The 23,724-nt window shown below is 36.1% G+C and overlaps 3 protein-coding genes across 4 annotated transcripts in view; 1 reads left to right on the top strand and 2 right to left on the bottom strand.

Annotated features, from left to right (window-relative positions):
- LOC115448979 (EF-hand domain-containing protein 1) overlaps nt 1–3,599 on the bottom strand; it is a 44,133-nt gene extending 40,534 nt beyond the window's left edge. Inside the window, exons 1-3 of the mRNA XM_037444721.1 lie at nt 3,512–3,599; nt 3,213–3,405; nt 2,723–2,939 (exon numbers count right to left, since the gene is read on the bottom strand). Of these exons, the coding sequence (XP_037300618.1) occupies nt 2,723–2,939; nt 3,213–3,400 (405 nt within the window). The 5' untranslated portion in view covers nt 3,401–3,405; nt 3,512–3,599. The remainder of the gene's footprint in view (nt 1–2,722; nt 2,940–3,212; nt 3,406–3,511) is intronic.
- Nucleotides 1–23,724, top strand: part of LOC115448982 (pseudouridine-metabolizing bifunctional protein C1861.05) — a 122,826-nt gene that overhangs the window by 7,571 nt on the left and 91,531 nt on the right. The window contains exons 2-7 of the mRNA XM_037444722.1: nt 6,153–6,388; nt 6,719–6,941; nt 11,870–12,003; nt 16,983–17,184; nt 18,476–18,607; nt 19,129–19,409. Of these exons, the coding sequence (XP_037300619.1) occupies nt 6,161–6,388; nt 6,719–6,941; nt 11,870–12,003; nt 16,983–17,184; nt 18,476–18,607; nt 19,129–19,409 (1,200 nt within the window). The 5' untranslated portion in view covers nt 6,153–6,160. The remainder of the gene's footprint in view (nt 1–6,152; nt 6,389–6,718; nt 6,942–11,869; nt 12,004–16,982; nt 17,185–18,475; nt 18,608–19,128; nt 19,410–23,724) is intronic.
- The window catches only part of LOC115448991 (CD82 antigen-like), a 67,147-nt gene continuing 63,224 nt past the window's right edge, over nt 19,802–23,724 (bottom strand). For both annotated transcript variants that reach the window (XM_037444725.1, XM_037444726.1), the window contains one exon: nt 19,802–23,458. In XM_037444725.1, coding sequence (XP_037300622.1) covers nt 22,288–23,391 — 1,104 coding nt within the window. In that variant the 5' untranslated portion in view covers nt 23,392–23,458 and the 3' untranslated portion in view covers nt 19,802–22,287. The remainder of the gene's footprint in view (nt 23,459–23,724) is intronic.

Here is a 23,724-nt window from a genome sequence, read left to right as displayed (position 1 = left end):
CGTTAAACCGAATCGCTCATTGGTTTTTAAAATCTAGTTGTAACTAAACATCGAATGTCGTATTCTTAGTGCGTTTCTATAAAATTTTAAAACTGCGAATGCTAGATGTTTTGTTATAAATACCTAAATGCTCTAATCTATACTCGCCTTAAACTTTCGACATTAACCAAATAAATAATAACTGATATTTTAGTTCCGGGAAATATTATTATTATGTACTTAATTTAAAAAAGCATTTTTTGGTTAGGTTTAGCACCCAATGTCCTTACAGAAATAAATACTGGGTCTTCCGTATACAAAGAACCATCTGAATAGAGTACTACCCCAATATCTATTTCTGCTGCCAAGCAGCATTGTACAACCACTTAAACATTACAGCTTAAAGAACACTGTAGCCAGCCTTCCTGGACATTATGAGACAATTCTTGTGCGCTTGGTCTTCACACCGAATGCACGCCTACGCACGGGAAGACATTTGCCGCAACCCTAGGCCCACAGTCTAGTGTTTATACCTCATGATTGTAACTTTACATTGAGGCCTATGAGGACTCGCTAACATAACCTTCTCCCCTCCGTCCATTCTAAGAGAGTTCCTTTTTTTCCACTACACTTCCCTTCCCCAGATATCCTCTCCAAACTTTCTTCCAGGCCCCTGCAGTCGCTAAGCATGAAGATTAAAATATCCCTTTCGGAAGATTCCCTGAACTGCGGGGTCCGATAAAAAAAAATATCTGACGGTGATGAGCGTAGTGAAGAATGTTTGTTATTAAAAGTTCTGGATAGTGTTGCCAATGTTTATGGGCATTCATATCACTTACCATATGGGGAGTGGCATGCTAGACCGTCATTTAATTGCAATAAAAAGAAATTGGGACACGCGTAAAAAAGTACATAATATGTAGGTAATGCTAACGTGAAACACTGACGCTTTGCGAAGTCTGCAGTTGTCGAAAATTCAGAAGAAAGCTACAAATATTATCTTAGATTACTCAAGCCACAAACCTTTACCGTTTCACTGTGTACAAAAATACGCGAGGAACATTTTTATTTCAATAGAGAGATCGGTTGGAAATTTGCGAAAACCTGGACTCCAATATTATAATATAATATATTATAGATATTAAATAATATCATCTATCTATACTTATAATAAATCTGTAGAGAGGTCAATTCTGTACATGAAATATATTGCCAAAATAACTATCAGGGGGTGATTAGGGATCGATACTGATGCCAAAAATGCAATTAGTAAATTTTTTGTCTGTCTTTCTGTCTGTCTGTCTGTCTGTCTGTCTGTCTGTCTGTCTGTCTGTCTGTCTGTCTGTCTGTCTGTCTGTATAACCGTTATAGAAACAAAAACTACTCGACGGATTTTAACGAAACTTGGTACAATTATTTGTCATACTCCTGTGCTGGTTATAGTATACTTTTCATCACGCTACAATTAATAGGAGCAGAGCAGTGATGGGAAATGTTGGGAAAACGGGAGAAGTTACTCCATTTTTTAAGCTTCCGTCGCGTGTGCAACCTTAATGGTTAAAGCTACGCAGAAATCATGTATGACGGAAATCTTCTCCTTAAAATTATGTAAAAAATATCCCACGACAGCATATGTCTATCTTTTATGGTTGACTCACAATAACACGTGTAACTCCCGATAGCTTAGCAGTTCGAAGCTTTCTCATTATATTTGTCTACTCTTACGTTTATACCACTCTCAGTCATCCCTAATTAAAAAAGTTAACATTATTAAATTAAATATTCCATAAAAAAGAATCATAGAAATCGGTATAGAAACACCAAAGTTATACATTAAATACGCTAATAATAAGCCATCATGCGTGAATACTGAATCATGCTATAAGCTTCCTTCGATTTCACCAGGATCCCATCATGAGACCCTGACAGGACAATCGGACCACCTGCATACCATCATACTTAAAAAAACATCCCGACAAATTGAGCACCTCCTCCATTTTTGAAGTCCGAAATCCACGCGGGCGAAGCTGCGAGCGGAAGCTAGTTACTAAATAAATCTAAAACCAAAGGATCAATGCCAGATCTCAAGACACCGTAACTTTTTTCTTCAACAACTACAATTTTAATTCTGTGTAATTTAAATTATGATAGCTAATGTAACATTCACTTTTTGGAAGACCATGACCATGTGACCATTAATACTGTAAAGTCTACGAAACGTCAGGAGCAAAAATAAACGAAAAATAGCGATAAAATTCTCAAAACCAGTTGTACTTATTTCAATATGTGTTCATATTCATAATAATACGTTACCATAGTTACAAGCACACCTCTTATTATATTACGTTTATATTAAATTAACTTGAACAACCATAATTTGTTTAATACGTAATCGACAATGGACAAGTATGTATAATAAGCACTTAAAACGCTCTAGCCAGATTAAAAGTGGAAGCAATTAACTCAAGAACACTTCTTAAATACGGATCTTCCCTTGGAAGAGTGGACATCGAATGAGATAGTATATGGACTTTGCTAAGGCGGTCCTAATCACACACTTACAAGTAATAGAATATTTATTAGTAACTTCACCTATCTGTTTATATTGAAGCCAAACAAACGAGACTTAATATCTAAGGACCCGTCCTTATATTCCATTACAAAATACTGAAATAACAACTTGGCTCTCAAAACTTGTTAGTCTAAAAGGTTTGTTCTATGCATATATTTTTATATTTGTTACCTTGACTCGCGGTTCCATTACGGTGAGAGTATCATCTTCGAGAAAGTACACGATGTTTACAACTCGCACTCGGAAGCTCTCGTCAGGGTTGTCGTACACTGGCTGTTTGAAGAAGGCGGTGAAGTTAAGGCAACGTTTGTCGTAGTGGACCCAATGGGGGACCACGGCGGGCAGGGCTGGCTGCTTCACTCGCCCGTAAGTTAAGGAGGGATCATAACTGCAAATTTTAAAGATGTAATTAATGCGTCACAAAGTATTTTTTTTTTAATTAGCTCATAGCATAGATGTTTTAGATAAGAACATTCCAGATATTTTTTTTCTATCACAAATACATATTCAATTCACGAATATAAAACTGTGACATTATAATTATTCTATAATTTATAGTATAATTTAAACTGTAAAGTATTGATATTTAAAAACGAAGGACAAGAATGGTAAACTATGCTCGTCTATACTTAATGGTAAATTAATAGTAACAATATCTTACTTAACTGAATCGTCAGGGAGTGCAAAAGCGTTGCTGTCGACATCAGTAGCAGTGCCTCCAGGACCCCGGATAAGAGTGTCGGGGAACCTATGTCCTTGATAGTAACGCAAAGAACTTCTTATATGGTACTGAGTCTTAGTAGGGTCAGAGAACGTCAGACCCGGAAGTTTCGGAAGACCCCAAGCCATATTTTCTGAAAGTATACATAGTTACAGAATCAATAATATTAACAAAACAAAATATTTTTTCTTATAATATATCACTTGTCGTAAAACATATACAAATAACTGAGTACTTACCTAATATAACGTAAAAACCTTTATAAGCTTGAACTAACAAATACGATTAAAAAAACAAACTAGCAAACAAAATATCACAGCACACGTTTTGTACAAAGCAAATATTGTATTAGGTGTGTTGTTGGGTAAACATTTTGTAAGAATAATAAACATAAGCGTTGCCCAGCAACGACAAGTTATGCCAATAACCCGCTTACACCAAACAGTTTATGAAAATGATAATAACACCTTCATGGTGAAAACATAAACTATGGAGCAGTTCGGCGCTCGCGACTAGTACGTGCTCTCTAGCTTCTATTATATTGAAACTTTTAAGCCCAGTGGAAAGCTATTTGCCAGGTCGGCATAACTTAGTTGACTATCGAGATACCACACGTTGTTGCCGCATGTTAGGTTAATATTTAATCTGATCCTTGTTTACCATCTGTATAAAAACGTTATTTCTAGATGTATGCGACGTACATGAAGAAATGTTTTATTTCAGATTGTTCTACGTGCTTTATAGAGATAAGATCTTAAACTTTACTGGTTTATACATTTCTATCTTGGAAGTTTTACTGTGACCTCTGAGGAACGCAACTTGCAACATTCCTTCCTCGGTTTTCAACATTATATTTGGAATACAGTACTTAACATCAGAATTAGAGGAGACCTTTTGTTACAGCATTATAAAAATACATCACAATTTAAAAAAATCGCATCATATACGTACTATATCAACAACTATTTTGTAATTTACACGTCACCTAGTTTATCAGGCATATGTCCAACCTAACGATTCCGATACACACGAGTTTCAGGGGACATTGATTAATGGTTCAGGTTGTAAAAACCTGACGGATAGCCTTTTATCAAATGTGTCGAAGTGAACGCTGACAGATTCTACGACCCGTTTCGCTTATTCTTCATACAGTTGAATTAAAGCTCCGAGCAAAAAATTGACTAATTGTATCTGAACATTCGCAACTGTTACGAAAGCTAGTTGCGATTAATGGCTTGAAAGTGACGTACATTTACGTCGCAAATTGTATTTTGAATAATTTTACGATGATAAGTAAATGTTAGTGGTATAGTCTGTATTAAGGCGTTGTGTAATGTGGCAAGTAATTTGCGGTAAGTTCCGGAAACCCTGGTGACAAATCCAAGCCTAATGACCGAGACATACCACAGTGTCTACCTAATGACCGGTCTCTTTAAACAATTTGTCTTCCCTGCATATGTTACATAGACTGACAGTTAACTAGCAAATTTTCGCGAAATATACTGAAAGACCTTCAAGTTGCATTTACACCTGCGGCGAGATTTAAAATAGGTACATTATATGCGACACGCCGGAAGACCTACATGCTTCAAATTTCCAGAAGTTTGCTTACTGTGATTGCTTACACGATAAAAATCGCTTGCTTTTTTGAATACTACTAGCTATTGCCCGCGGCTTCGCCCGCGTGAATAATTATTTAGGGATAAATATTTTCCTAGGCAAAAAATTGCCTATAGCACTCAAGAGTAATATGGGTTGCTGTTAGTAAAAGATACAAACAAACAAAGTCACAAACATTTTCTCTTTAAAATATTAGTATAAACCTAGGTAAATTTAAAATCTAGAACTAACCTAGGTTAATTTTAAATCTAGAACTCATGTCCATGACATTGTTTATTCTTAATTGACTTCAAATCTTAATTACCATTTACTTTTTTTAAATTTATATTTTAAAATCCTAAGTTATGTAACGGTTAAATATTTGGGCGCCTCGCAGACGCCACACGCTTCACTGCGAACGGGTGTTGTGTGTGGTAATGTCGCTGGTTCCTGTATTTTTACTTTGACTGTATTCATTACTTACATCGTGAACCAACAAATACAATCAAACCATACAATCGTCAAACGTGAACTGAAAACACATATAAGGATTTTGTATTACGTAATTATTTAGGATTGTAGTTTAGGAACGCACCAGTTTGGAACGTTTTTGAATAGAAATAGTTTCAAATAAATTTTTGTAGAAAACATTTCAACAAATAATTTCAACGCCTGCGCTTCGTTCCAATCAATACTAGAGAAATATTAACGGTGGAACACATAAAATATGGACAGTCGAACTTTATAGTTTTACCAAACGCTAGTTTAACTTTTCAGAATAGAGGTAAAAATATTTTATATGAATAATATAAATTATTTGATAAACTATCTGCAGTTTGTTCCTACCAAATTGAATTCCATGCAGTTAATGAATTTGCTGACAACCTCCTCTTCTTCTGTACAGTTCGTTTTCTTTCCACCTTAATTTTTCATTTATACACGTTTTTTCTGGTTTTGTGTATTTTAGAGAGAACAGTGTTCAATTAATCAACTTACCGTAGGTTAGTTAATCATTCCTTTACTTACCTTATGCAATATTATGCTTTTATAAACTGAGAACTTTGAGTACGTATTGGAATATTACCAATAGAGAAATGATTTCAATGAAATATAATAAATCGTATGCCAGTGGTGAAAAACACAATAGCAAAACCTGTCTGTAAGTACCTTTGCGCCTGCCGGGTTCTAATAAATAGTTCCGCCCACAACCCTCTCGTTTCTACCAAGGTAAATAAGGTGATGTATTTTTAGCTATATTTAATGAACTGACTTTATTTTTAGCTAACGAGATGGCATTTTTACTGAAGTTTATATCGAGAGGTACGCGGATGGCTGCACCTTTTCGGCGAAACTGCAATGGGCTCGCGGGTCCGCTTGTACTTTCTAAAGAAGTCCGTGAAGCAAAGGCTGAAAATAAACCGATTGTTGCTCTAGAATCAACGATTATATCTCACGGAATGCCTTACCCTCATAACCTAACAACGGCTTTGGAAGTGGAGAATATAATAAGACAAAGGGTAAGAAACGTTTATATTTAAAAATTACGTAACAATCGGTTTTTGTTGTAAATTTTGATTGAACGGTTTTATACAATAACTTAATGCTTTGATCCTTAAAACAGGATTAATAGGCTTCATAACAAAATGATAGCCTATTTTCTTGCCGATTATTCTTCTATCTAAAAACTTGTACATTTCTAAAAAGTTAAGTGACCGTGCCCTAAGAAGGATTGCGGTTTAAGATAGAACAGCATATACTATCCCATTACGAAAATGCAGCCTATGATGTGTTTACTATAATATGTTTAATTGTATGAGTAGATAACAAAAATATTTTTAACATTATAGGGCGCAATACCAGCCACAATTGCTATACTTAATGGTCAGCTAACAGTCGGCCTAACTGAAGATGAGCTCCGCTATCTAGCTCAGGCTAAAGGCGTCGTGAAGGTCTCAAGAAGAGATATCGCACCAGTAGTAGCTGCTAAACTCGATGGAGCCACGACAGTAGCTGGAACAATTATTGCCGCTGAACTGGCCGATATACCTGTTTTCGTTACTGGTGGTATAGGTAAGAAATTAACCTTTTTATTTGAACTAAATTGTTTAAATTCTTTAAGAGATAATTAGAAATAATTTAAAATACTATTATTAAATTAGTGACTTTAGGAAAAGAAATCTACTATATAGGTACTATATCGAATGCAAATACACAACTGCAATCCTTGTAAGACCAATGACGGAACACAATAATATAATGACCAAGCCATCAGTCTCGATAAACTGAGTAAAAAGAATCTAACTTAGAAAAATAATTAAGTTAGAAATGTGTATTATGCACGTGAGTCCAATTAATAGATTAAAATAGAATAATATAATATAATTAACCTCAAATATAAAAACTCACTACTTATCATATAAAAACTTTGACTTAATAACACATGCATTAAGTTTTAATGAGCTATTTATTATAACGTCAAATAATATCAGAGTCTTAAATACAAGATCACTGACAAATTAAGTTGTTAAAAATCGCGAATTAAATTATATAGTGGAGCGCCTGCCTATGTGTAAGCGAGCATAATTATTATTTATAAACAATTATTATATTATTTTCTAAAGATAATGGCCACAGATCTCTAGATCTATCCTATTGACACTGTTGTGGTGATTCATATACATACATTCTATAAAATGTATTTTCCCCCTACCTCATAAGTACCTAAATTTATTTAAAATTAATATATTGCTTAAAATTATGTTATTCACCACCCAACCAGTGGTTAATAAATGTTTTTCTTTCTTTCTATACCGACGAAACTCATAGTTACGTTTATTTTGACTGTATCCGTCGGTAATCAGCAAGGCTAATCTCTTTACTATCCATGATCCTCTGTTTTATTATGAATAGCATATTGTGTAGCGCACATTACACCATTAGTTTCATATGAGTATATAGTTATTAATATGATTGTAAAAATAATAACTATTTCATAACTTAGAATTTTCTTTAATTAAGGTAATAGTAGGAACCTTTGTTTATTTAAATTGTAAGTATAAAACAAAAGCTAAGTAATGAAGGAAACAAAAGAAAGGTCGGTACTTGAATGCAGAAACCATGAATTGTTAAATTCAATACAGCAAGTTTCCTTGGCGAAGGAATTGCTTTATGCATCAAACATTCAACGCAAACAACAAAAACAATATTCCCGACGTGCGGATATAAAGGTATCGTTTGAAGAAAGCTTTTAGTTGCGTAACAGTCGCGGCTGTATCCATTACTGAGTACGCCGTCTGCCAGGTATCCAAACCGTCTATACCAAAATTATGAACACGTAATGTTTGTATGTTCGTGGGTTTAAATCTGGAGGGTAAACTCTGGAAATTCTTCCGCTAATGGGAAACTACATTATCCCTGAATGCTACATATATATTTATCCCGAGAACGCTATATTTTAGTCGAATGCTATCGTTTCACACGATCGAGAATGCGGACAAAACTAGTAACACTATATTATGTAGTATTTGGATTTCCCGTTAAAACGTGCGTCTTTTCCAATGCATGCTCATAGAATAAGAAATGTTTGTATTACATCATTTATTCACATTGCTTACGCTAACAACTTTAATGATTTGTTTAAAACTGAGATTGGATTCTGTGAATGATGTAGTTAAACATGCAATCCAAATAGGATCTGTCTGTGTTTATAAGGCGCACCACCCGATATTAATAAACTGCAGTACGTATCGCCTTAGTGGCTTAGTTTAATCCATCAAGGACCTGGGTTTCAGCTACGACTTTTTGAGGGAGTAGAAATTTGTGAACAATTTTCAATTTAAAAACACCATGCCATTGGAAACTGTAATGCGCTCCTAAAGGCATATCCTTGTACCACGTACAATTATGCACTAGATAAAAAAAAATAATTACAAATTCCTTTCGTAAATTCAATTTTGAGCATGAGTAATATTATTTTATGTCATAATTTTAATACAATTGGCGGAATTATTGTTGGTATTAAATATAAATAATTGATGTTGGTGTAGAATAAATAAAATGTATCATGATACGTCCACGCCATTATCCCTAAATAGTAGACAGTAACGCAACCAGTGCACGTTCGCTTCTTCTACTAAGGTATCATAATAGGTACCGTGCGATTATCGAACGTGATCACTGCTCTTAAGGATGCTAAAGTTCAGTTAGTCGGAATTAGGTCTCCGTTTTGTGTCACAGTAAAGTCGTTAAGCTATGTTACTTGGATATTCTATTAGATTAGCCACTGCTCCTCTAATCTCGTTTGGTTCTAAGCTAGAGCACGGTGATGAATTGTGACGTAATTTCCCTTTATTTCAATAGAACTGGGTGATGCAGTGGCTAATGCTATTTATAGTTGTTCATTGTTTTGAATGTAGTCCGTCTGGAAATCTTTAATCTATCCTATAATCTATCCTATATTCAGCAGCAGACTCAAAGAATATTTACAATTTACAGGTATAAAGTATATTAACAGTTAGCGCATTGATTTAGTTTAAACTTATTTATTAGCGTGCCTATATTTTAATTAACTTTAATTTTGCATTGATGTGTATTTAAATTTTATTTGGTTAACTACTAACTAAAGGATTACCGTCTGTAATGAACGATTCTTTTCCGTGCTGAACTATCTATTTTCCCCTTCAAAGACAAAACTGACGCAATTAATATTCCCGATCTCCATTGTGTCTAAAAGATCAGTATAAGGTTGTTTACAAAAAGCTAAATTGCGTGTAAAACATCATTGCGTTCATCACTATTCTAACTTCATGCATTCAGATATAATTAACTTGTTGGAGCTATGCTAGCAGCATAGCAAGTTTGTGTTTGATTATTTAGTCCGTGCTTCCTCAAATTATCTTCTTGAAACTTCTAGTCAATAAGACAATCCTTTGTTTTTTTTATTTTCCAAAGCATAATCCGCTTGGTAGATTTCCCAGGAGGGTTCATGGACACGGATCGTAAAACTATACGCTAAAACAAATCCATCACTTGTACGAAAAACATATTAAAACGTCCGCACTCTATAACTCCAGAAAAATAATAAATAACATTGTTTATTGTTACAAATCAAGCCATTACGAACAACTAACAAGTCGGACGTTTAAATTAAACCGGGTTTTCGAGTTTATACCTGAATATCATTGAATTTCAACGATGCGAGATGGCGCGAATGAATTCATCGCTCTTCCGTGGCGCATTCAATTAGTGGAAGTAGTTGGATAGCAGCGGCTCGGCGGCACGACGCGGCGCGGTACGGCGGCGAACGGGCTGTGTAATTAACAACGCATTCCGTGCCCGATGCCGTCGCTTCAACCCCGATCACTCCGATTTGTAGCCCCGATTAATTTCGTTGTTTGTGCAAATAACTACCGTTTTCATAAATTACAATACAAACACTGAACAAAAGACAAGGAAATTAAATGAGATCAATATTAAATCAAATATGACTTTACCCTTTTTACATCATTATGAAATAAGTTAACATTTAACAATTATAACTTGAACACATACTATTTAAACAAAATGTCCTACAAAATTGTGATCTATTTTTATTCAATCATATTTTTACTTGCGTAGTAAGTACCTATTTTTTAATATTTAAACGTCTGTATACAAATGCAACTATTGCTTGAAATATAATATTATGGTCCACTAAACTACGTGACACGCATCAATTTAATAAAGTTGGCTTTAGCGTCCTATTTTAGGGAACCTATTATGTGCGGATCAGATGAGTGTAATCACGTTTTATTCGAACACTTTATGAGACAAAATAGTTGTAACCGATGTGAAAGGGTTTAGGTAAGACGGAAATTTGTTATGAAATATTAATACGTCTATTTGTTTTTTAATTATCCATCTGCGATTTGCGTAAAAAAACGTTTTCCTAACCTACTCCAAACTCTCACTAGATATTATTATTTCTAATATAGTTTCAAATTAGTTAAATCCAAATTTTCCCTTAAATTATATATTACGTAATGTACACATACGGAAAAATATGAGTATACATTCGGTTCACTCAACCCATTCAGCTAAATGAGACGAACAGGTCGCTCGTCTAGTTTATGGACGGCACGCCTGCCAGAAAGTACCTTTACTTAGATTGCACTCTACTTACCGTCAGGCAGTGGACTCAGTTTGCCGGCAAAAATTGTTAGATTTTCAAAACATTTTGAAAGTGTTTACTAAATACTACACAAAGTATGTACTTACCCATGTCTTTGTAAGCTGGGAGCGGTTAATTAAAACCTTACCCAGCTCTGACAAATTATTACTACGATAATTTCGATAACACCCAGAGAGTTGAGGCCCATTAATTCGTACATAATTTGTGGCTTATACTTTTAGTCCATTGAAATGTTACATTTTTTAGGCCTTACCTTGTGTATTTTAGAGGACGCAATTTTATTTTTTTGAAGTGTAGGGGGGTGAGTGTAAAGCTAAAACCAAGTTTGTGGGGTCGCCACCCTTGTCCCACGGCCACCATCTTGAAAATAGGGGTTGAAATGGTTTTTACGATGTATCTCTTAAACTATTTATCTGACAAAAAAAAATTATAAACATTTTTTGTTGCAAATTAAATTCTCTACAACTTTGGTCCAGTAACTTTTTGTCGCAGAACTATAAATAACAAAGTTACAAGCGAAAATGTTAAGAAATTCAATGTTAAGCCATGTCCATTGCAACGTCATTAGAACGTGTGTTTATAAGGTTCATAATCCTTTTTTGGTACTCTCATTACGTACAACACAACCCCGCGGTTGTCGGCTTGTACGCGAATTACTTGGATCCTGAATCGCTTTGACACAAATGAAGCAATTTTTTTTACCTATTTCAAGACTTGTTAGAAATAAAATGGCATATTCACAGTTTTCGTAATATATTTCTTGTTTGAAATGTAATAGTAACGGGAATTAGGACATATCCGCAATTATTTATAAAATTTTATTGTATAGGTGGTGTGCATCGATATGGTGAAACTACTATGGACATTTCTGCGGACTTGACCGAGCTCAGCCGCAACAAGACCCTGGTAGTCTGCAGTGGAGTGAAATCTATTCTTGACATTGGAAGGACTCTTGAGTATTTGGTTTGTTACCATCTCCAACCCTTCAAATTCTTTAGGCATAATTAGATTTAAAATTTCAATCACCGGAAAAGTGACAACAATATAATCTATATATATAAAAATGAATTGCTGTTCGTTAGTCTCACTAAAACTCGAGAACAGCTGAACGGATTTATCTTATCTTGGTCTTGAATTATTCGTGGAGGTCTAGGCAAGGTTTAAAAGGTGAGAAAAATTCGAATAATTGCCGGGAAAATCCTCAAAACAGCATTTTTCTATTTCCCATACAAACGTTTTCTAACTAATACGTAGAGTCAATTTGTAATTTATTACCGCTGCATAAAGTTCAAATTCGCGTGCGCGTTGGAGGATCTAATATCGCGTTCTGAAACTCAACAAAAGTGATATCGCGGACCCGACTAAATTGAACAGTCACAAAATTTAATATATCATTAGTTATTTGGTTGGCTTCACGATATTATTTCTTTTGTTTTACTTTAAAATGCATGTTTTCGTTATGGACAATTTTTGAGCTACTTTTGCATATCTATACTTATAATAAATCTGTAGAGAGGTCAATTTTGTACATGAAATATATTTCCAAAATAACTGGGGGTGATTAGGGATCGATACTGATGCCAAAAATGCAATTAGTAAAATTTTTGTCTGTCTGTCTGTATAACCGTTATAGAAACAAAAACTACTCGACGGATTTTAACTTAACTTGGTACAATTATTTTTCATACTCCTGAGCTGGTTATAGTATACTTTTCATCACGCTGCAATTAATAGGAGCATAGCAGTGATGGAAAATGTTGGGAAAACGGGAGAAGTTACTCCATTTTTTAAGCTTCCGTCATTTCGTGTGCAACCTTTGTTGGGTTATGACTATATTTGAGTAAAATTGAGTAAGATTTCTTGAATATACATTTATTAGTTGTTACACTAAACGAACTGTTCAATACATATTTCTGACACACGGAAGACAACAACGCTACTCGGCGGATATCAAAAGAAACAATATATGTTTACGAAGACACCTTTAAATATACTATATATAAAATATGTTTACATAAAACATTATCCGACCTTTAAATTTATCATTATTCAACACTCCCACTTAAATTTATAAGGTGTCATTAACTTCTAACTTAATAATTAATCTACTTCTATTACATCCAATAACTAAGCACTACATATTAATTAACTTCGTATTTCACTTATTTAAGGAAATAGGTATCTATGTATTTTTCATCATCTTATCTCTAATACAAACAAACTTAGTTATAGGCAAAGCTTTCGTCAAGACATCCGCCAATTGACTTGAACTTTCGTCTTAATTAAGTAACGCAAGATTCTCTTCATTGCAGTCACATGTAACTGACTTGGATTATCAACATATTTACAAACAACATTTACAACACACTCTACGTTAGGTCTCGATACAGATGCTAAGTATAACAATGCTCCCACTGCTTCTCTATAAGGGAAATTGACAGACACATTACTTGTATTCTTTGATAATTGCACATTTACATCCGCAGGGGGTACTGCAACATTTAGCATCTGACAAATTAAATTTATTTATTAAAGTTTCCATGTACCGCTTTCGGCTTATGCTTATATATCCATCTTGTTTCTTATCTACATGTGATTGAATCTCTTCGTCTATAGCTTGCTTCCTTTTTATTTTTTTATTTCTTTTTACGTCATATGTTTTCGGTATTTTAAACTCAGTCAAATTTACTTCCATCTTATTACGTCGAGGGCGTAATGTGATATTTCTCTGTTCTTCTTTCTGAAAACTCCAACCTCTTGGAGGACAATAAGTGTCATCAGTATCTTCAGTGCTTTTCATACTGTCATCTGAAGAAGATTCTAGAGATATGTTTTGTTGGTCTTCAAAACTGCTTTTTAACTGCTCTTTTTCATTCTCTTCTTCATTGAATTTCACTTCGGTAAAATATTGTCTTTTCTCTGATATACTTGATTCATCGAATTTCACATCACATGAAGTCGTAACATTTCTTGTACTCTGATCGTACATTCGGTAGTTATCACGTTCATAACCAACTAATAACATTTTCGTACTCTTCTTATCTTTTGGTAGATGTACGTATCCAATCGAACCAAAAATTCGTATATGTTGATAGTTAGGTTTTATTCCATTCCATAGTTCAAAGGGTGTGACATTTCCGGTTTGACTTGACGTATTTCTGTTCAACAAATATACTGCGCAGTTGACAGCTTCTGCCCACAAGTTCAAGGGAATGTCTTTCGCATATAACATACTTCTTGCACTTTCCATAATTGTACGTAGCTCTCTTTCTGCCCTTCCATTTTGTTGCGGGGTATATGGGGCTGTGCGCTCATGAATTATTCCATGTCCTTCTAGAAATGACTTAAATTCATGGTTTACATATTCACATCCATTATCAGTGTGCAAGATGTGCACATCACGCTGAAACATATTCCGCACAATTGCATTGTACTTAACAAAGTATTTAAATACTTCACTCTTATGTTTTAAAAAGTAAACATGACGATAACTTGTAGCTCCATCTTTAAATAAAACAAAGTACTTCATACCTGACACAGAAGGTTCTTCCATAGGACCACATACATCGCTATATACAATTTCACCAGGTTTTGTTGGACCTCTAGTAGACTTCAAGAAAGGGGATCTTGCCTGCTTGCCATATTGGCATGCTTCACAAATAAAATCCTCGTTCCCTGTCAAAGTGATTGGAATTGCTCCACTTTTACTCATATTTTGAAGCTCCTTTTTATTTAAATGTCCCAATCTCTCATGCCAAACTTTGATATCCGTCTGTACAAAATTACAGTTTTCTTGTTTAATTGTTTTAATTTCCAATTCATACAAATTGTTTTCTTTTAATTGCGCACACATAACAACTACGTTATTTTTCATTACTATTGCTTTTTACTATATTTCATTATGACATAACCTTTCCTAGTGACAGCTCCTTCAGAAAAAGATTTCTTCGTAACTCAGGCACATAAAGGACATTCTCTAGCTTACATTGTTCCCATTTTCCTTTCACTAGTTTATTTACTAAAATAGTACCTTCACCACATACTTTAATACATTGTTTATTCCCTAATGTAACTTCTTTGTCAATGTCATAGTTTTGACATTCATTTAGTTCATAAAAATAGTCTCGTCTAAATGACATATGCATAGATGCTCCGCTGTCTAATATCCAACCTTCTTCACCTTCTTCAAATATAGAATATTTTTCCGCACTCAATGCTAACATATCACAAGGCTCCTGATTTTTAAATGTTCTCCTTGGCTTCTTACAGTCTCTTGCAAAATGACCTCTTTTTCCACAGTTGTAGCATATAAATCTATGATTTGCATTTCTTTGGATATTTACTGAATTATTCTGGCAGTCTCCACTTCTTTCTCCGTTATGCCTTTTTGTGGCTACTAATGCGGTCTCATTGACTGTTGCTGCTGTTTCATTAGCAAGGCTTGCTTCTTCGTCTATTAAACGTGATGTAAGATTTTGTACCGTTTGCCTACTTTCATCAAGCGACATCCATGCTTGTCTAAGTGAACGGTATGTTGGCGGTAAAGTGCTCAAAATTTTTGTCATTACTGCCGTATCACTGATCTTCTCACCCGTTTCTCGCAGTTGCTTCGCCAAATTTTCCACCTTAGAGACATGCTGTGCCATAGTATCACTAGCACAATAAGAATACTGATAAAACTTCTCATGAATTGCCATTTTATTATATTCAGATTTTTGCTCATAAACAGCTTCTAGTTTATTCATGACTTCCTTTGCAGTTTCGCAGTTTTCTATAAGTGATATCTGATTCAAATCCATCGATGATGTCAAGATGAACATGGCCATACCATCATTTTTATCCCATTGCACTTGCGAACTGATTTCTTTGGGTCTTGCCAAATCTATGTTTAGCCCTTTTGCTCTTAATGCACATTTAATTTGAAATTTCCATTGCTTGAAATTTCTGCCGTCGAACTTTTCAATTTTCATCGAGTTCGTGACCTCCATTTTGTAGGTTTCTTGTACACCACAAAATATGTGCCAAATTACTTCCGTAATAATTCTGCTCTTTACTCAACCTTTTCTCCAAAATATTATCTACCACGATGCCTGGGCCCATAACCTGTTGGGTTATGACTATATTTGAGTAAAATTGAGTAAGATTTCTTGAATATACATTTATTAGTTGTTACACTAAACGAACTGTTCAATACATATTTCTGACACACGGAAGACAACAACGCTACTCGGCGGATATCAAAAGAAACAATATATGTTTACGAAGACACCTTTAAATATACTATATATAAAATACGTTTACATAAAACATTATCCGACCTTTAAATTTATCATTATTCAACAACCTTAATGGTTAAAAGTTCCTTCAATTTCACCAGGATCCCATCATCAGACCTTGACCGGACAATCGGACCACCTGCATACCACCATAAATTAAAAAAACATCCCGACAAATTGAGCACCTTCTCCATTTTTGAAACCCGAAATCCACGCGGGCGAAGCTGCGGGCGGAAGCTAGTATTATTATACAATAATCACAGAATGAAACAAAACGACTCGCGTAATTAAAGGTAATATTAAGTGTTTACGGAGGACACTTCTTATGTAGCGTCTCCCCTTCGAATCCAAAATTGGATAATAAATATGCTAATTGTCTCATAATTAGCAGCGCTCGTCCCAGTCTCGCAAATAAACAGTATTTTAGTTTGACGTCATTCGTGAACTGAGCTTTATTCCCAAGAGCATTAGGTTTGTGTCTGTTAATATTCAAGGAGAAGTGTGTGCCGAATTGTATCATTAAATAGATTGTACGGTAGCTCTATAGCTATTCGGCTGTGTTCTATCGATGTTACTATATTTTTAACTTTGACAACTAAGAATTATTACACTGTATCTGAACTGGCGAAAGATTCTACTTTTTCAATATTTATTATTTTATTTTAGGAAACTCAAGGCGTGTGCGTGTGTTCATTCGGTGAATCAGATGATTTCCCAGCTTTTTATACGATGAAGTCCGGGCATCGCGCCCCGCACCGCGTGCCTGATGCTCTTCATGCAGCTCGCCTCCTGCACTCTTCACGTCTGTTACAACTTGGATCCGGCATTCTCGTCGCAGTGCCATTGCCTCAGGAACATGCAATGGACGGTAAAACTGCGAAATTTTACTTATTACATTTTTCAATCGTCAGATAAAAGCTATCAAATAAATTATGAATTAACTCTATAGGGAACATCGATAATAATTAACCTACCTGCTTATGTTGTATTTTATGCAGGACTTTAACCTGATGATTCAAAATTCATCCCTAAACTAAATTTTATAATCCAGGTAAGGTATATATGCTTAAATAAAATGTTTATGAATGAGATTGCATTGTGTAAGAGGTGGGTTTAGGTAGATAAATAAAATTAGGCACAGCATATTTAGTGACGGTGGCGGTCTACTATACCCTTAGAACATTATATTAGTAAATTACTAAGATTACCAATTAAGAAGATATGGCGCTACTAGGTTTGTAGAAGCTAGTTCTTGCAAAACAAAAACAATTTTGGGTATAATAAACTGTATAACGGCAGATATTAACGATAATGTTATGTGGCCATAAACTGACCTACTAATACCTAAGCTATAAAACCTCACAGATTCTCTCTGACTCCTTGTAGGTACCTATTGTTAGATGAAGGTAAAACAATATTAACGTATTAAGAAATCACAAGAATAATTAAATTAACTTAATCACACGAAGTCGCTTAGATTGTAAAGAATTATAATATGCATTACCGACGTGAACAATGAAAGTTTTATTCATTTTTTATTAGAAATTTATCAATTATCAAATAAATTTTAGGACTTTTATATATCGAAAACAAAGAAAAATTATTCGATTTAAATATTAAAATATTTAATTCAGCCATAAAAGTTTCCCGATAATAAATCCTACAATATTATAATTTTACTGAAACACCTAGAAATATTAACTTCAACGAAATCATTTTGTGAGCTTTAGTTTCAGTATGAATCCATTAATCAGAGAAACATATTTACTGTCCCATTTAACAAAGAGTTAATAGTCTAAGTTCTGTTATTAAGCGGCTAAATGCTTAAGTTTTGTGCGAGTAGAAACTATTACTTCTTTTAATTATGTTTCATTCAACTTTAGTCATTTTTATATCCTTTATTGATTTTCAACGACGGTTTTAGTCATGGATATAGAAAATGAACTGAACATTCCTCTCTATGGAGAGAGACAAAGAAAATATGCGGTTAACCCCTCTCTCTTTTCTGCGGATGCTCTATGTCCATAGGCCGCACAGTCATTTTATCTCTCTCATACTTCTCTCTTTGTATCCACTAATTAATTGGGACTCAATTCCAATAATGATTAAATAATCTATGTTCATTATTTATAAACAATAATAATTGTTTTATTTTTTAGAAAAAATAATAGAAGACGCAATTAATTGTGCATTAGAAGCTTCGAGAGAAAAAGGAATTAACGGAAAAGAAGTGACGCCATTCGTTTTGTCAGCCGTAGCGAGCGCCACCCACGGCGTCTCCTTAGATGCCAGTATCCTTTACAATTTATTAAATCCTATTGCTCTAAAAAAATACACTTACTTCATTGATCTTAAGCTAATTATTTCATGATACTAGTTAGATATTTCCTTCTTCCACTTATTTTAAGCTCACTATTGTTTTGATAGTAAAAACTCTTGAGTCCGATGTAATTTAGCCCCTTACGACGTGATTTTTTTCAAAATTGTATGCTTTTGAGCCTCTTGTTTAAGTTATACATTGTCTACAATCAATGTAAAGTATAATTTTAAGTAAGAGTTGTATTGCAGTTAAATATTTTCTTTCAATTGAATTATGGAACGAAATCTTCCCAACATAGCTGTGGCGAAATTCACTTTATACATCGTAATAATATGTAAGCAAAATAATTACAGAGCCGTTAAAATACGTAATTAGACCTTGGCCCGTTCGTTGCGTAATGCTGTCATAAATTAAGTGTGTTGAAATACCAACGAACTCCGAATGATAGTAGTAAAACTAATTGCTACAATTTCTTTCTTTAACGGCTCCCAGATATCGCCCTCGTAAAGAATAACGCTAAAGTCGGTGCCGATATTGCTGTTGAGTTTAAAAAACTTAATAACAAGCACATGTCAGATAAGAAATTAAATGTGACACATACAGTAATTAGAAGGGAGTTCCACACGTCGTGTCACGTAAGAGCATCTGAGGGATGTAAAGGTAAAGACGACGTGCCCTTGTTTACTCTGGACAAACACGCAAAAGGTGACGTGCTAGTAATAGGCGGCGCTAATGTGGACCAAGTATACAGACTGGCCGAACACAAGATCCAGGTGAGTAATAGGGTAATACGCTAACAACTAATGTCTCTTCTGCATTTAGTTACGCCGGTTAAGTTGATGTGTTTTTGTGTAATGTTATATTTTTGTAAAGCATTAATATTGGCGATTGTCATGCACTTTTTTATACGTATTCATGTTGAATATTAAAGATACAAAGTCGTTTCAAAAATAACAATACGTTTTGAGCCATCAAGTGTTTGAAGTCATTCTTTATAGACACTTCTCTTGTAGCAGACGTTAGAGCACTCTATACTTCGCTGCATTGAAAACAAGAATCTTAAGATAACATCAACAACGTTTTATGGACCAAAATAATTTTTAGCAAGATAATGAGTGCGAAGGGATTATGATGTAAAAGAGGAAGTAAAAAGAAAAGAGAGGAAAAATTTTAACAAACCTTTAATTTAATGCATTTGTTATGATAATATTAGCTCTCAGTCGCCTAGTGCGTACCTTCGGAAAGTTGTAACAACTCTACCATTTATAATAAAACACACTTAACAAGAAAAACATTAAAATACAATGACAGTAGAGAATAATTAAAAACATCACGTACAATGTAATGTCTTTGATTTATTCATTTACATCGGACAATACTCGCTCATAGAAGTATTTAGAACGAACGTTTTATGACTTTGTCAACATACAAACACACAAAGTTACACGAGTCATACAAAACAAACGATAAACACCATGGCGGTCGACGACCATTGAGAACATCTAGCAAGTAGAACTAAACAATACTCCAAGTGTAAAGACTACCTAGTACGGAGGTACAATAGAAACACAAAATATGAGAAGGTGTAGGCAGCACATTAGACTCCACTCTGAGTGTTATTTCAATTTACTTTAATATATAGATTAGTTACATTAAATAAACGTAACGTCAGTTATATAATTTTATAAGCCAAGGCACATGTCAATTTACCGTTTTTTTTTTTGGAAGAAATGCAGGATTTAGATTGGATCCTAACTACAAATTATTCAACTTTCCGAATATAGGTACAAATTTTTATAAGATTGGTACATTCATGTGACAACAATATTAAAAAACTATTTTTCTGCATAAATTCACAAAATATTATACCTACTCTAAGCGAACATAACTTCGTACTTGTCATCATAATATATCTATAAAGGTATTTCTTACGAATACATGTACATTTACCTAAGTAGGTGTAAGTACTTGGGTAGACCGAGCGAGTGAGCATGCGGCCACGTGCCTGCATGCTGTATAGCGAACACTCAAGACAGGTGCCCGCGACAGCGCGCGCCGCTCGCCGCTCGGCCGCGCCGCCCGACCGCGCCGCGCCGCACACAACGCATAAAATTTATGTGATTAATGCACGACACGGGTCATAGGTTTCACCTATACTGGACACAGCCATTAATAAATTTTGCCTTTTGAATGAAATTCACTGAATATAATAATAAACAAATTTATGTGTGTGCGCAATCTGTTCAAAGGCGCCATATATTATGCTTTTGCATATTTTTTAATTTTATTGAGATGATGAAGTGTACTAAAATGTACATATACCTGACATAAAAATGAAAATATTTAAGTTGCTTTTGTCCGCTTTACACTGTTTACAAGCATATAATTGTAGGCACTACGTCGATTAAGCTCATATCAGTACTATGTTTGTCGACCTGTCCATGCACAATTTTATTACTGGCATTCTACACATGTAAAAATTATGGTTATTATTTACAAAATATGTTTATCGACAACGTTACTTAGGTAATATTTATTGGGAACTAGACGAATAGACAATGGACAATGAACGCCTCAAGCACTCTCGATTTGAAGCAGGTAAGCTCAAAACGAGACGTGATGGAGACGCGGATTCTCCTCTATAAAAGCAAGTGTATATTGTTCTAAACTACAGGTTATGAATATTGTTCACCGTACTGATGCATGACATGATATGCTCAGAAATAATCATAATCCTATGAGATGTATGACCACTGACGGATTGCCGATGTTGAATAACCACCGCATGATACGTCGAGCACTGACATCACAATATGCTCCGAGCGGTGGCGGAGTACGTGTATAATAATAATATATTATGTTCGTGTGATCTTAAAGTAAAAATCATATTTATCTATTGGTATACAATTATTAAAATGTTTCGACTTAAAACTAAACCATAACAAATACAATATAAATAATACTCGATTGGTTCTGCATGTAATGTTGTTGTAACATGTACGCGTACGACATCCGTGCAGTAAGGCGCATGGAGCAGCACTTTCTGCAACTGGGTTTCTTTCGACTTCAACGCACACGTTGTTTCTTATTATACTTACCACATTTGATTAAAACAGAAACAAAAACCGTTCGAAAATGTGTCTTATGCACCTACAAAGAAAGAGTAACTGCCATGTGTAGGAACTAAACACAAGCTTTGCTCGTGAAATAATTGTATTCACCTCTTCTATCACACATATATCGTTTAATACACGCTCATATCTCATAGTTTAAAAAGTTCTTAAAATAATAACACTCTAACACTGATCGTATCGCTTGTACAATTTACTGAACTACCGCTATAAATTTACTGTTCAGTCCTACCGATAGTGTCGGTGTCTACTCCCAATTGACAGCGATATGGTGAGCACTTGCCTCGGCAACGTGCGGCGCGCGGGCTCGGTGGTGGTCCGCGCTGAGACGAGCAGCTCACAGTTCGAATTCGGAGCGAGTCTGCCGGCGGTGGTCAAGGCGCACTCGGGCGCCAGGTGCGCGACGCACGCACACAGGCGCGCCGCGGCCCAGCGGCGGCAATGGCGGATCCGCCTCACACCCCGCCGCCGGGAACGAGCGCCAGCGCCGCCCGAACAGCCGCTCCAAGTAACATCTTAGTCAGATTCTGGTCGCCGCACTGTCTGCCGCCAGAGGTCGATATTCGCCTCGAGCCAGTTCTCGCATTTCGCAGTTGTTATTTCCGTTTATTGTTTTGGGCCCTAAAGGTTCGTCATGCGTACTTCGCCGCGAACACGGCTCGGAGGTTCTCCCCAATAGAGCGTCCCGCTCTCCCGCCCTCTCTGGGCTGCCGCCGTGCGCTCTGACGCCGCCGTTCACGTTTACCGCATTCACTATAACCGTCTGTGACAGGGGTCCCCCGTGAAGCGGACTGCCGTCGAGAAGTTCGCCCGCCCCGAGCTCGCTTCGTAATATCCTAATTTTCTGGATCATCTCCTTTATTTCGTACCGGAGAATTCCAAGGAAGCACAATTTTAAAAATGCTATTACGCAATATCCTAGCACGAAAAGGGCGTCTGCAGTCCGTTTGAGCCAAACTATTAGTCTCTCCGCGCAAGCGGCCGTATGGGGTGCGCAATGAACTGGCGTGAAAGGGGGAGTTGATGTAGGGGATGTGACGGCGAGCAGCGCTGGCGTCACGGCAGACGTATGGGCTGGGATGCGACAGCAACTAGCCGGGAGTGCTGTGCGATTAAAAGCAGCAAAATCTGCAGGTCCTGTTACACCGCAGCAACGTTGTTCTCTCTGTAGACGATCCCAAGCCTCTGAGAAATTCACGTCAGTGTCGTAGTCTTTTGCAAGGCGAATTCGTAATTGCGGGCGGAGTTCACGGCAGACTCGCTCGAATCGAAAAGCCCAGTAGACTCCAATCGCCAAATCACCGACCAGCAAAGCCAATAATGCAAGCCAGTAGGCGTTCAGCATGCGTTCAGAGAGGCGCAGAGCGGCGAGGCAGCCCAATAGCTGCAGCAGTCCCGCCTGCACCGGTAAAGCGGCGTATCCGTAGAGAAAACCCGGCTGCGCGATGCCGAGCCCGGGCACAAGCGCGCGACGGTAATCGGAGAGCGCGCGGCCCGCCGCCGCACAGAACGCCAACGCCCCCAACAGCAGCGCGCCGTTGCACGCGTAGATCCAGATGCGGTAATAGCGCATTGCGCGATGCGCGGCGGGATGCGCGGGGCGCGCGGGCGGCGGCAGCGTCATGGTAGCGGGCGCCGCGTCATGGCGCCGCCCGCGCCCGCGCCGCCGCCACGCGCCGCGCCCCACGCCTCTAACGACATAAATACATGTTACATTCCAAAACCTCCTGAAGTACATCAAAATCACTTAATAACTACATAGTAATAAATCATAAGTGCAAAATTAGCAACTTAATATGGGAGCTAAATAGGGTTATAACATTAACGGGTTGATGACCGAAACATAGTTTCTTTAGCTAAGATGTGAATGGATTATCATGTAATTTAGATTGTAGCTGCAAACATGGTAGTTGTTTGTTCACCAAGTAGTACAACATACTTATAAACTAGTAAGAAA

The sequence above is a fragment of the Manduca sexta genome, chromosome 28 (genome assembly GCF_014839805.1).
Source record: "Manduca sexta isolate Smith_Timp_Sample1 chromosome 28, JHU_Msex_v1.0, whole genome shotgun sequence".
Lineage (NCBI taxonomy): Eukaryota > Metazoa > Arthropoda > Insecta > Lepidoptera > Sphingidae > Manduca > Manduca sexta.
Note: the sequence above shows the minus strand (reverse complement) of the source record. Positions and strands in the feature narration are given on the sequence as shown.